General features: G+C 37.3%; 1 protein-coding gene across 1 annotated transcript; it reads left to right on the top strand.

The window, feature by feature from the left end:
• The first annotated feature begins 4,246 nt into the window (after nt 1-4,246).
• Nucleotides 4,247-12,427, top strand: LOC125278190 (intracellular protein transport protein USO1-like). The gene is made up of 7 exons (XM_048207485.1): nt 4,247-4,504; nt 4,912-5,013; nt 5,362-5,421; nt 5,638-6,270; nt 7,291-7,899; nt 8,115-10,168; nt 10,283-12,427. Exons 2-7 carry the CDS (start codon nt 4,992-4,994, stop codon nt 12,425-12,427), a joined length of 5,523 nt encoding a protein of 1,840 aa, XP_048063442.1. The 5' UTR covers nt 4,247-4,504; nt 4,912-4,991.
• The last annotated feature ends 2,307 nt before the right edge of the window (nt 12,428-14,734 follow it).

Here is a 14,734-nt window from a genome sequence, read left to right on the forward strand (position 1 = left end):
AAGTTGTTTTTAATCAGCTTAACAAGCTTAACAAGTTCTTAAGCTTGAATGGATACTTTGACAACTGGACCTCCATGACATGTGGAGTCCCTCAAGGTTCAATACTTGCACCCCTCCTGTTCAACCTATATATGCTGCCACTGAGCCAAATAATGAGAAAGAACCAAATTGCATATCACAGCTATGCAGATGACACCCAGATTTACCTAGCGCTATCACCTAACGACTACAGCCCCATTGACTCCCTGTGCCAATGCATTGATGAAATTAAAAACTGGATGTGCCTAAACTCCCTTCAGTTAAACAAAGACAAAACTGAAGTAATTGCGTTTGGAAATAAAGATGAAGTTCTCAAAGTGAACACGTACCTTCACTCTAGGGGTCAAACAACTAAAAATCAAGTCAGGAATCTTGGAGTGATTTTGGAGTCAGACTTGAGTTTCAGTAGCCTTGTAAAGACAGTAACTAAATCAGCATATTATCATCTCAAAAATATTGCAAGAATTAGAGGCTTTGTCTCCAGTCAAGACTTGGAGAAACTTGTTCATGCTTTCATCACCAGCCGGGTGGATTATTGTAATGGGCTCCTCACTGGTCTTCCCAAAAAGACCATAAGACAGCTGCAGCTCGTACAAAACGCTGCTGCCAGGATTCTGAGCAGAACCAGAAAACATGAACACATCACACCAGTCCTCAGGTCCTTGCACTGGCTTCCAGTTGCATTTAGAAGTGATTTTAAAGTACTGTTACTTGTTTATAAATCACTCAATGGCCTAGGACCTCAATACATTGCAGATATGCTCATAGAATATAAACTTACAGTTTTTCTCAGTCGCTTTGGTGCATTTCTCACATCACTATTTACATTTGCACAACAGTTAGTTCAACCTCCACAACATTTAGTCATTTGTGCACATCATAGTAGCAGTTTCTCATTCCTTCGAACAAATTGCAAATGCTTTTGGACATGCATCAATCGCTTTCATACAACTCTCTGCTGTTTTATAACATTATCATTTGCTTATGTCATGTCAGTCAAAATTAACTATACTTGTGAATGCTGAATAGTCATTCCATATAAAACTAATAGTCCTCATTTCATTGCTTGAGTCATTACATACAAAAATGTTGAACTAGTTGTCAAAATCTGTCAAGCAAATTTTACACATTTTTTTAAAATCTTTTTTTCCTGAAAATGTCTCCTAAATTGAACAATTTCTCTCAAGTGAATCTTAACTTTCACTGATGAGAAGGGGTGTGTGAAGCATTAGTTGCAACCAATGATAAGCCACTTCTCTACAATCACTGTCAGAGCTGAATCCCATAAACCCCCACTTTACAAGCATATACGAACCAAGCAGGACATAGTGTGTACCATTTCTACAATACTGTGACACAGAAGTGGAAGGTCAGCCTCGTGGAAGAGGGGTAAGGGTGCGGGGAGGAAGGGGAAGGGGACAAAACAGGGGAAGAGGAAGAAGAGGCCAATAGGCAGATCCCTGATGAAATCAGGGCTACAATTGTGGATCATGTTGTCAATCACGGCCTCACAATGGCTGAGGCCGGTCGAAGGGTGCAGCCAAATGTTGGGAGAACCACTGTAAATTCAATTATTCAAACATTTCGTTGGGAGAACAGGTGTGTGTAAATGGACAGTAATTCAGCACTAAACAATCTGCACTGCACTACTGTCATCGTGTCATACATGAAGCTTGCAGTGGGACAAGAACTTGTCACTGTACATTTTACATTTAGACGTACAGCTTTACTGCATCACACATTTAGTGTATTGTAGTGTACAGTAGTGTTACAGTAAAGATTTGCCATATGTACTGCAATATTGTTTGCAGTTGTGCACAGCTCTACCCAAAGGGAGTTTATGTTTGTTGCAAATAAGGGTGTATTTTTTCTTTTGCACAATGCTGTGAACAAATTAGAATTGCAAAGAGCATATGCAGTAAAAATGTGAAACATACATATTCAGTGTCTTGTACTCAGTTACCTCACTAAATACAGTAATGTGTAACTTTACTGTATTTTTCAAATGGCTGTGCAAATAGTATATAGTGCTGTCTTGAGCATTTTCAGGTAGTGTCACCAAGATCTGACTTTTTTACATTGGAAAACATTGACAGAGTAAACTGTCATAATGAAAACATGACAAAGCCATTTGACTATCTTGTTCATAAACAATGGTGTCAGGACTTTTCATCTTGATGACGCTGACACTTTCATTGACACAAATACTTGCTTTTGAGGAATGACCTATCCATTTTGAGCAAGTGACACGCTTTTGCAGGTTATCAACTAGGTTTTGCAGTTTGTACTAATTGTTTTGAGAACTGCATTAACTGTTGTGCAAATGTAAATAGTGATGTGAGAAATGCACCAAAGCGACTGAGAAAAACTGTAACAGATCACTCAGATCATCAGGATCAAGCCATTTAGAAATACCAAGGGTTCACTCAAAGCAAGGAGAGTCTGCTTTTAGCTGTTACGCCAGCCGCAGCTGGAACCAGCTTCCAGAAGAGATCAGGTGTGCTCCAACAGTAGCAACATTCAAATCCAGACTCAAAACACATCTTTTTATCTATGCATTTGCTGATTGAACACTGTGCTATGTCCGAACTGTTTGCATTTTATTTTATATGTATTATCTTTTTATTCTTTTAATTCCTTTTCCTGTTTTAATTTAATTTTTAATGCATTTTATATCTTTTATGTATCATTTTGTTATTTCTGACTTTTAATGCATTATAAATATTGCTGTCTGGTTGAAAGAGCTGGGGGAATTGGGAAGAAAACATTTGTGATTAGGTTAAAATTTGGTAAATTTGGATAAGGTGACAAACCATAGGGCAATTTGAGTTGTGGTGCATGGTTAAAATATCTCTGGATTACAGTCAGGACACTTTCCAAAGGGGAAATTTGAACTGCATTGCATAGATAAGATATCTCCGGAAGGGGGATTAGGGCTGTGTGGCGCAGTTTGAGGTGTCTTGGCAAAAGGGGAGATTGAAACTTTGTTTATCAGTTTGAAGTGCCTTAACAGGTAGCAGTCCTGTCATGTGAAGAAGATCCATTCAGATCTGCTCTGATGGATAGATCCGTTTAGATCCACTCTGATGGACAACAACAACAACAACAACAAACTCCCTAAGACTTCCTAGCTCATCCATCCAGATAGCAAAATTCTCTGTTTTTACTGTTATTTCTATTCCTTATGTTCTATTTTTATTCTTCTTCTTTATGTAAAGCACTTTGAATTACCATTGTGTATGAAATGTGCTATACAAATAAAATTGCCTTGACTTGCCTTGCCTTTCTTCCTCCTCATATTGCATGAGAACTGTGACTTAATTAATAATGAGGAACAACCTCTAAGTAGGGTTTCCAGAGACCTGGCAAATTATTTTGTCTGAGATTAATACCAGTTATCTAAAAAGACATGGATAAATAAACAAACAAACATTTTCTTCGAAAAACTAAAATCTGAATGTTTATTGTACTGAAATCTTACTGATATGTCACTTGCATAATAATTTGGAACGCAGTGTATTTCCTTTAATAATACAGATGGCTAATATAATTAGGGCAATTAAACCAATATCATGGAACAACAGTGATTGCCTTCCTTACCTTTTCATAAAGAAAATAAGTCTTTGGGGGTAAGGAAGGTGTCACTTCCCCAATGAGACACAACAGACAGCTCCCCCCAATGGCAGGGAGAACACATATAAATGTATATATATAATTATTAATTTAATACATATTTCTGGATGATATATGACCCACAGAAACTTCACAGGTGTATCGCAGTAAATCAAACAATCATTGTGACATCTTTATAAATGAATAAAATATTAACTGTAGTTTTCCTGCTGAAATGAACAAAACAGTGAGTCAGTTCACAGAATGTCACTGCAAGTTCTCCTGTTCTGTTTTATTATGCATGTTTTGTTGTTTATGGTCATCTGCTGTTGTTTTTGTCTTTTACTGAGATTACTCCTCATTCTCACAGGAACTGTAGCTTGAACTTTTACCTGCACCTGAAAGAGAAGACAGACTTTTTCTTTTTTATTGAACAAATTTCACATGTATTCAACATATATAAATGTTTCACAAATAATGCTTTGATGAGTTTGATATCACCATGAGTCAGTTATACTTAGTCATATGAAAGATATTATAAAAATAGTTTCAGAAATAGAGGAAAACGGAAAAAAAAGACAAGGAAAGAAAAAGAAAAAAAAGAACAGAAAAGGGTATACATGTATATTTAAATTAAAGAAGATGAATTTAAGTCTTTGTAAATGTCCATAGTTCTGATTGCTTTGCGGTTTGAAAGTCTTTGTAAGGTTTCAAAATAAAAGAGAGAAGACAGACAGAAAGAGGACTTTTATCTTTGTAACGTCACTGACTGACTCCACCCACAGTCAGATCTCTTCCTGATCTCAAGATGGCAACAGAGAAAGACACATATAAGCAGATGAAAAAACTACAGGTATCACATTTCCTTATAAATACTTTATATGTAATAAGACATGTTAATATCAGATACACTAAAACATGAGTTTATTTTAATCATGAATGTAATTAATAACTGTATGAGCAGCAGGAACTTCAGTGAGTTTCACTTTCATTTCTGTCACAGAAACAGATCTGTGTGTAAAAGTCTGTGTTCAGTGTCGAGATGCATGAATATTTACAGATGTGAAGTGATTTTAGTTTATGATCTTTAGCTGAGCATGCTGGAGCAGAAATATGATGCAGTGGGAGAGTGTTCATGTGCAGTTTTTACCTAGGAAACTCGTATTTATGATACTTCTCAGAGCATGTGAAGGCAGCATTAGTCTGGACAAATGATCATAGACTGTGTTAATGTTTGAAAATCACTCAAATCTCTTACAGTACGATGATCAGACAGACGTCAGTGAAGATGATCAGATGAAGACTGAAGAAAGACACGGAGGAGAGAATAAAATCTGAACATGTCTGCCGCTGACACCAGAGGTGAGAATCAGATCAGAAAGTGATTCTTCAAGAACATTTTCATTACATTCTGTCAATAGAATTCAAACTCTTGAAGGACTTCATTTATATGCAGAGACACGAGTATAGATAACATCTGAGGATATTCATTTCTTTATTGCATACTCAGTGAAAATCAGCTAAATTATTCTCTTTTCCTCAAGTCAGATGAAGATATTTAATTGTATTCTATTTTATTAATTCTAAATATTTAATTTAAGTGATTTTCCAGCATATCACACTTTCACTTGTTTCAGAGATTTGTTCAAAGATGATGTTTTCTGATTATGATGAGATTCAAATATAATGTAAGACTTTTGTTTCATACAGTGATCGTCGCTCACATTCCTCCTCGCAGGAGAAGATGGAGTAGAGACCAACCTCCTACGAGTAAGTCTGTACCAACATAAATGCATGAAGTGATGAAGAGTGTGGGAATTATGAGTAATTTTTCCCCATCAAAACACAAGTGATAAATTCAGCCTTCTACTGGTGAATTCTGGTCATTTAGATCTGTGTTTGATTAAGATCAAGATCTTGTCATCATGTGTCATGTGTTAGTGTGTGATGTGAGGAACTCTGAACGTCTGATTTGACTCTTTGCAGTGAGGATTGTTCTTCTGGGGAAGAGCGTGTCAGAAAACAGTGGAGTGGGAAACTTCCTGTTGGGACGAGCAGCGTTTGACAGTGAAGCTCCTCCAGATGTTGTAGAGAGAGTCGCAGGAAGATTGAAGGACAGACACGTGATGGTCATCAGCAGTCCTCAGCTGCTCCAGACAAACATCTCAGATCATCAGATCACACAGACAGTGAGAGAGTGTGTGTCTCTGTCTGATCCAGGACCTCATGCATTCATTATCATACTGCAATATAAAGACTTCACTAAGAAGGTCATGAGAAGACTGAAATATGTGCTGGAAAAATTCAGTGAAGAGGCGATCAAACACACTATAGTGATCACGACTGATAAAGAGACACACCGAGCTGAAGGAGCACCTGTGAAAACTAATAAATTCATTCAACAGTTAACTGCTGAGTGTGGAGGAGGACATGTTCAACTTGACAATGAAATAAAAACAATGATATCTGAAATACTGCAAAGATTAGAGAAGATACTCAGAGAAAACAATGAAGAATTTGTCACATGTGAGCTCTATCATGATGCAGAAGAAACACTGGTGGATGAAGATCTGAGCAGATCTTTTGCTTCACCCGGAACAAAGGAGGAAGATTCTGATGGTGAGGACACTCATATAAGAACATAATAAGTTTTCTTTGCAGTTACCTTTTGAAAACCATTAATGAACTATATTCTGACACCAGGTTACTGAACATCAGGTGCAGACATGAAGATTTAGCCTGAGAGTGTACGCTTTTGGGAAAAAAAGGTTTACTGTGGTTCTGTTTAGAAACCTTGGGCTCTTAATTCAATTTTAAAGAACCTTTATGCCTAAAAGTTTCTATATTAATGTATTAAATGATACTTTAAAACACTAAATATGAGTTAAATATGTAATTAAATAATAAAAAAAAATGAATTAAAACTAAACTGATAAAAATGATCTCATGATGGGAACCTCTAAAGGGTTCTATGAAGCGTCTGACAGAACCCTTTAAGTTTCTATACATAACCTATTAAAAAATTCAGGTATTTTTAAGGTATTAAAAAAATATCAACACGTTTAGTATTTGACAGCAAAATGCATGCAAGCAAAATCAATCACTTTTATATTGCCCTAATTGATTTAGTGAAATATGAAGTCAATGAAGTTTGTATTAAACTAAGAAGTAAGGCTGTGAGTTTGATACTTATTTGATTCATAATTTCATGTCTTTCCGTGTTTGAAACAACATTCCTTCTGATGTTCATTCATGTTTATTTGATGCTATAAATGAACTAATAGGAAGAGATGATCGGTTCACGAGCCTCTTGAGCTGAGGCGCTACAGCGATCTGTCACGACACATTAAAGAGCCACAACACGGTTTTTATTGTTTGAATTTCTTAAACTACACATTTTGAAAGCTGGGACTTTGTTTAAAATCATAAGTAGCCTGCTCTGTCTTGTCTGTTGACATGTTGTCAGTGTCCTCTTTGCTCTGCGATGTATTTATCACTGCGTGTGGCGTGACACATGGCTTGTCGGACAAAGCAACAGTAACTAAGGGGGGCGGGTCTTTGCGAAGGGTCAATTCAGTAGAATGGAGATCTGAAACAATATCTAAATATGTTGTATTAACACATGTTTCTGTGTTTAAGGAGGTTTAAGAGCCACCAGACAACAGAAGCTGAACCTGGCGCTGTGTGGAAGTGATGAAACACTGAAGAACTCTGTTTCAAAACTCATAAGAGAGAAGAGGAGAGATGTGGATCTTCATGGACGTCAGTTCAGTCTGGTGGATCTTCCAGCTCTGTTCAACACTCGTCTCTCAGAGGAGGAAGTGATGCGTCAGACTCTCCACTGTGTGTCTCTGTGTCATCCTGGAGTTCATGTTTTCCTCCTCATTATTCCTGATGCTCCACTCAATAATGAAGACAAAGCAGAAATGGAGGAGATCCAGAGGATCTTCAGCTCCAGAATCAACAAACACATGATGATCCTCATAATGCAGAATTCAGAGCATCAGACAGAAGAACTCAATGAAGAAACACAGTCTGTCATTGAGAGATTTGGAGGACGACATCATTTCTTTGGTCCCAACACACAAGTGTCCACATTGATGGAGAACATTGAGAAGATGCTGGAAGAAAACAGAGGAGAGTTTTACTCCACAGAGACATTTCTGGAGGCAAAGATGGAAAAACTGATGAAATATGAAGAGATGAAGAAGAAAATCGACTCACTAGAGACACATTTACTGCCACAAGGTAATGACCAGACAATCATTTTGGGTCGTAAACTAAATTCTGAACTAAAACTCATAAACTTAAATTCTACAATAGATTTACTCTATAATAGTGTTTTATACATTTGTGCTTTTAAACAGCAGATCTGCAACATTCAAAATTGAAAAGTGGCTCATCTTACCCTGATCCCCCTGTTGATCTTGTCATGTTTTCTTACATTTCAATATGATTTTCAGGTTCAAGAGAAAGCACAGATGATCTGAGGATTGTGCTGCTGGGAAAAACTGGAGTTGGGAAGAGTGCAACAGGAAACACAATCTTAGGAAGAGACGCGTTTAAGGCAGAAACATCTCAAGAGTCAGTGACTAAAGAGAGTCAGAGAGAATCATCTGAAATCAACGGCCGACACGTTACTGTGATCGACACTCCAGGACTGTTTGATACTGAACTGAGTAATGAGGAGATCCAGAGAGAAATCAGACACTGCATCTCCATGATCCTGCCTGGACCACATGTGTTCATCATTGTGCTCAATTTAGGACAACGATTCACTAAACATGAGGAAACATCAGTGAAAATCATCCAAGAGATGTTTGGTGAGAAATCTTTAATGTTCACTATGGTGCTCTTCACCAGAGGAGATGATCTGAAGAACAAAACTATTGAACAGTGTTTGGGAAAACCTGGATCTGTGATCAGAAACCTGATTGAAGTGTGTGGAAACAGATTCCATGTGTTCAATAATAATCAGACTGGAGACCGAACACAGGTGTCTGATCTACTGGAGAAGATAGACAACATGGTGAGAGCGAACGTAGGGAGTTTCTACTCATGCAAGATGTTCAGAGAGATGGAGAGAGAAAGACAAGAACAACAGATGAAGATCCTGATGGACAGAGTCAGAGAAAGAGAAGAACGGATGAAGAAACTGGAAGAAGAGAAAGAGAGAATGAAGATGATGATGGAGGAAGAACAACAGAATCAAGACAAAGAGAGAAAGAGAAGAGAAGAAGAATTTAATGAGAGAGAAGAACGATATAAAAGAGAAATAAGAGAAGAAGAGGAACATCAAAGAGAGATACGAGACGAGATGAGACGAGAACGAGAGACATTCAGACATGAAATAGAGGAAATGAGACAAGAAAAAGAGAATTTGAAGAAAGAAAATGAAAAACTTCAGATCAAATATGACACAGAAATAGACAGACTGATGAACAGAATAGAGAATGAGAGGAAGAAAAGAGAAGATGAATTTAAAGAGAGAGAAGAACGATACAAAACACTAATGAAAGAGAAAGAAGATCTTCAATCCAAACATGAAGAAGAAGAAAACAAGATGAAGATCCTGATGGAGAAACTGAACAGAGAAAGAGAAGAACTGATGAAGAAACATGAACAAGAGAAAGAGAAAATGAAGATGGTGATGGAGGAAGAACGACAGAATCAAGACAAAGAGAGAAAGAGAAGAGAAGAGGAACTGAAAAGAGAAATAAGAGAAGAAAAGAAACATCAGAGGGAGATACAAGATGAGATGAGACGAGAACAAGAGACATTCAAACATGAAATAGAGGAAATGAGGGAAGAAAAAGAGAATATGATGAAAGAAAAGGAAAAACTTCAGATCAAATATGACACAGAAATAGAAATACTGATGAACAGAATAGAGAATGAACGACAGAATCATGACACTGAGAGAAAGAGAAGAGAAGAAGAGTTTAATAAGAGCCAAGAACGACATAAAAGAGAAATGAAAGAGAAAGATGAGAGAGAGGAAAAGATGTGTGAGGAGATGAAGAGAGAACGAGAGGAATGGGAAAAACAGAAACTAGAGGAAAATACGAGAAGAGAAGAAGAGGATGAGAAAAGAAGAGAAAAAGATGAACAGATTCAGAGACTGAAGAGTGAAATGGAGGGAATAATCAGAGAGAAAGAGAGAATGAAGATGATGATGGAGGAAGAACGACAGAATCATGACACTGAGAGAAAGAGAAGAGAGAAAGAAAAACAGATTAGTGATGAACAGATTCAGAGACTCAGGAGTGAAATGGAGGGAATAATCAGAGAGAAAGAGAGAACAGAAAGAGAGAGACGAGAACAACTAGAGGATTTAGAGAAGAGACTGACAGAAGAAAGAAACATGAGAGAAGATCAACAAAAGACTTCTGAAGAAACACTGAAACTCCTTGAAGAAGAACTGAAGAGAAGACGAGTGGAGTGGAGAGAGGAATATGAACGAGAGAAAGAGAAGATGATGAAGAAGATCTGCTCTGAAACTGATCCGTCACTACAGGTGAGTCTTTGAGTTTGTTCTGTTTCCTCCAAACCCAATAAAAATTTCAGGTCTTAAGAAATCTCTTCTGTCAAGTATTTGCTTACTGAATGATTTGTGTTTCAACTCCAAAAGGTCTCAGCCTACAGGAAACTGGAGAGAGAATACAGCAAGTGGTCCTGGAGTCTTCGCAGAGCCATGATGGAAACTGAGAACAAACTACACAACAAAATAGAGAATGAAGTGATTCATGAGGTTGAGGAAACTGATCTTCAAAGAGAACTGAAGAAGACAAGTGAAGAAGTGGAAAAATCAATGTCTGAATTCTTTGAGAAAGACACTGATAAATATATACTGATTCAGTGGAAAACATCTTTTGAAATCAAAATCAGAGAGCTTCAGGAAAACATTGTGAGAGAAACAAAGAGGAAATTAAACGAAGTTCTTCAGCAGCGAGACCTGAAGAAAAAGATTGATGATCAGAGGACACATCATGAAAACACTCTCTATGAAAAGAGCAAAGAACTCGCCTTAAAACTCAAAGACAAAACAAATGATGAAGAAACACTGAAGAAAGAGTTTGATTTGTTCTGGGAACAGAGTGTGAAGAAGATCATCAGAGACATTCCTCTAATCAGAGACATTGATGTAATGAGAGATGTGAGAGAGATCCTCTGTGACCTCTATGGAAGTGTTCCTGTAGATCACTGGAGGGAGAGCAGGGATATTTTCACTGTGCCCAGTTATTCAGATTATGTGAAGGTAAAGAGATTCAGTGGATATACAGGAACTTTCAGAAATTACAACAGATTAAATAAAGAGAAGTATGGTTTAATTTTATCTAAAGAAGATGAAGCTCAAATCAGATCATTAGTCACAGATGTTTCTCTGCAGACATACAGAATAATTCAGTCATTTAACATTTCAAAGATGGGCTATGACATCAGCTACATTCAACAACTCATATATTACATCAAGACGAGAGTAACAGATTATGAGGAAGAACCAGTGAAATATGTGTTCAAGAATGAATTCTTCATGGATTTGGTTCTTTCCATCTGTAAGAGATCAAACAAGATGATCACTGACCAACACAGACTGTTAAGAGAAGCCAATGATCCTGTAATACATGTTGAGAAGAAGAGAGAAGAGTACTATAGGATTTTCCAGAAATACTGTCATGGAGCAACATCAGCTGCTGTTTTTGGTGCGATCATCTGTCAGAAACTGAAAGAGCCCATTGAGCAGAGCGTCTACAAGAAGACTGCCAGAGATCTGACAGATGAAATGAGATCAAACTGTGAATCACTGAATGGAAACAGATCAAATCTGGAGAAACACATCCTGAAGACACTGGCAGAAGAGGAGGATTTTGACAAATACATGGACTACATTCGTAATCCCAGAGATCACTTCAAGAGTTTCATCAGAGATGAAGTCAGGCGGTACATCTCTGATAAGTTCAGTGTCAGTGTTTTACCCAAGATGAAGGAGAACATTGAACTCCTGCAGCAGAAGATCATGAAAGCAGCACATGAATCTACTCAACATGTTCAAGAGAACAGAGGAGATGTTGGTTTGTGGTTGAAGAGTTTCACACAGCAGATCTCAGATGAGCTGATCTTCTCTGAAAAAGACCTCAGTGGAGTGAAACATGATGATGTTGATGTGAAACTCCTAGAAGATGTGATGAAACAAGAACTCCCTGCTATAATGTCTGACATCAGCAGTAGATTAAACAGAAAGACATTTCCATCCAAGCTGGACTGTAAGTTCAGACCAGATGAGCTTCTGATTGATCTCTTCTGTCAGTGCTGTTGGGTTCAGTGTCCGTTCTGTGGAGCCACCTGCACCAACACCATAGAAAACCATGATGGAGATCACAGTGTTGCTTTCCACAGACTGTGGGGAATTAATGGGCAGTTTTTCAAGGGAACAACAAACTTGCAAATTAGCATTTGCACATCAGCTGTAGCAAGTGGTAGATATTTTTATCCCACTGACACAGTTGATGCAGTCAGTGATCAACCCTTTTATCCTGAAGGATCAAGTGATAAAGTCCTCTGGAGAGACTACAGAAGAGCAGGAGGAGTTTATGCAGACTGGAGCATCACTCCTGATCTCTCTGAACTGCCCTACTGGAAGTGGTTTGTGTGCAGATTCCAGAAAGATCTGGAAAAATACTACAGTAAAACATTTCTGGGTTATGGTGAGATACCAGATGAATGGAGAAAATACTCAAAATATGAAGCTATTGAGAGTTTGGAGGAATACATGTAATGGAGCAGATGAAGAATGAGACTCTTGCGTCTCCTCTCAGATTCAGATCACAGTCAGAAATGAGTTTCTCTGACATTCATCAGTGAATCTGAGCTCATCTACACCTCAGAAGATCAGAGCTTCATCAAATACACCAGAAGAGATTCAGTTCCTCATACAAGTGTCTGTCAGATGATCAAAACAACATATTTCTGAACATATGCCTCATTGATAAAGCTCAAAATGATTGATGTATCTTATAGTTTATTACTAATCTAAACAGCTTAATCTCTATCATGAACTGAAAAAGATCTGTGATAAGGACATTAATGACAGACTGTAGATGAAATATGATTGAAGTGTGTGTTTGTTAAAGCTCAGTGCTGGAATCAGACGATGGAGGAAAGTGTGAGAAATAAACAGATGTGTGAATCAAATCTCTCAGACCTGTCAATCTGATTCATATTGATTCATATTCATATGATTCACTCCACACAAATACTGTCAACATCATGAATTTATTGACCTTGATATTTACTCGTATTATGAGGAACTTTGATTTGACTTTAGAAACCTGAAGATCTCTATAGCAGATTTTCATTCTCTGACAGTATTTCAGTCTTTGATCAAATTCATCACTTAACCATTGATAAAACATCACTAATAATGTTTATTACACAATACTATGATCCAAATGTCTGTTGCTCCATGTTCAGTGAATTATAGCAAAAATATAACAATGACTGTAATCATAATTTCTGTGAAGATACTGACACTGAGACACACAGATCTCTGTAAAGCTTTGAAATATGTATTGTGACATCAATAATAAATACATGACTTGTAAATAAGTCTCACATTCACAATGTTGAGTGAAAAGATTCAGGTTTTACTTCATCTAGACTAGTTTCTGTATTTCATGGAAACACAATGAAGCTGAAATAATAAAAACAAGTATAAAGTTGAAGTTCAGAAGAGTTTAAATCAGAGACGTAGAGAAATGTTCTGAGTGTGGACAGGATCTGAACTCAAACTCTCACTGATGATCTTTGACAGTTCATATTTGTCTCATTCTCTGTTCAGTGTCACAAGAGTTCATCAGGATCATTTCACACTCATTGTTATGGAAGCCTGTTTCTGCCACTAAATAAAAAAAAATAAATTAAAACAGTAATTGTGACTTTTTATCTCAGAATTCTGCCTTCTTTTCTCACAATTGCGTGATATAAAGTCAGAATTCTGAGATATAAACTCACAATTGTATAGAGACCCATAATCCACCACATAAGATGAAAAAATAAAATAATAAACTGTGACAGAAGGGAGGGCCTTTGGAGAGGTATGTGGAGGTGTTTCTTGAGCTTCATTTTCGAGAAGGGAAGTTTACTCAGGTCCGAACAAAAAAGGTGAGGGTACACAGAAATTTAGCATGTCAAAGGACTGTAGAAAAAAGGACCTACTTGAAAAACCTGCCGAGTTGTTTATTTCCTGATGAGAAATGTACCGGACATCACTAGAGTTGAGTCTTTCTAAGATAATCCAGTAATTTGTGTTGGGTGTGCAAATAACAACATGGAAAATCAAAATGGGACTTCATACCTTTATAATAGAGATCACGAGATGAATCCAATCTGTGGCACTTGGGTAAAATATAAATGTCCATTGCAAAACAAAAAACAGTACTTTTTGTCCATGAAATATTGATATATTATCCATTGTTTGCATAACATTTCTTCTGAATGATCTGCTCTCTGTCATCGTTCTTCAAGAAATAATGCAATCTGAGCAGCCTTTATGTTGTAAAACTGTATACGATCGTATCTAACAAACAAATGAGCCCGTGTCCAAAGTATATTTTTTCAAAATAGTGCAGCAGTTTTAGTTATAATATCCAAGCAGTGCTGTCGGATTTTGATATCCTCCCGCCATTGTCATTGTAGTAAATCTCACAACCAAAACTTTCAGCCAATGCCACGATCCAACAACGTGTGTTCTGTGTCTCTTCCCCATGCATGCACATCTACACAGACACACATCAGTCTCGAATATTATGCAGCAAGCCATATTTTATAATTGTATAAAATAATCGAGCACAAATACGGCTGAGATGCCAAATTCAGCGGCTGGAATTAGTTGAGGTAAAGTGACGGCTCACAGACAGCAGCGGCATCTACCTGTCACTCAAGTGACCACGCCCTTAATTATGCAGAACTTTAAGGCTTAATATAATTTAAAAGAATGAGTTAGAAAAAAATTCACCCCCCTCAGAGTTGTCATGAAGGGCAAAATTAGCAGTATAGACCAAAACCACAATTTGAACCAGGCTGT

Source organism: Megalobrama amblycephala, linkage group LG1 (assembly GCF_018812025.1).
Source record: "Megalobrama amblycephala isolate DHTTF-2021 linkage group LG1, ASM1881202v1, whole genome shotgun sequence".
NCBI classification, from domain to species: Eukaryota; Metazoa; Chordata; class Actinopteri; order Cypriniformes; family Xenocyprididae; genus Megalobrama; species Megalobrama amblycephala.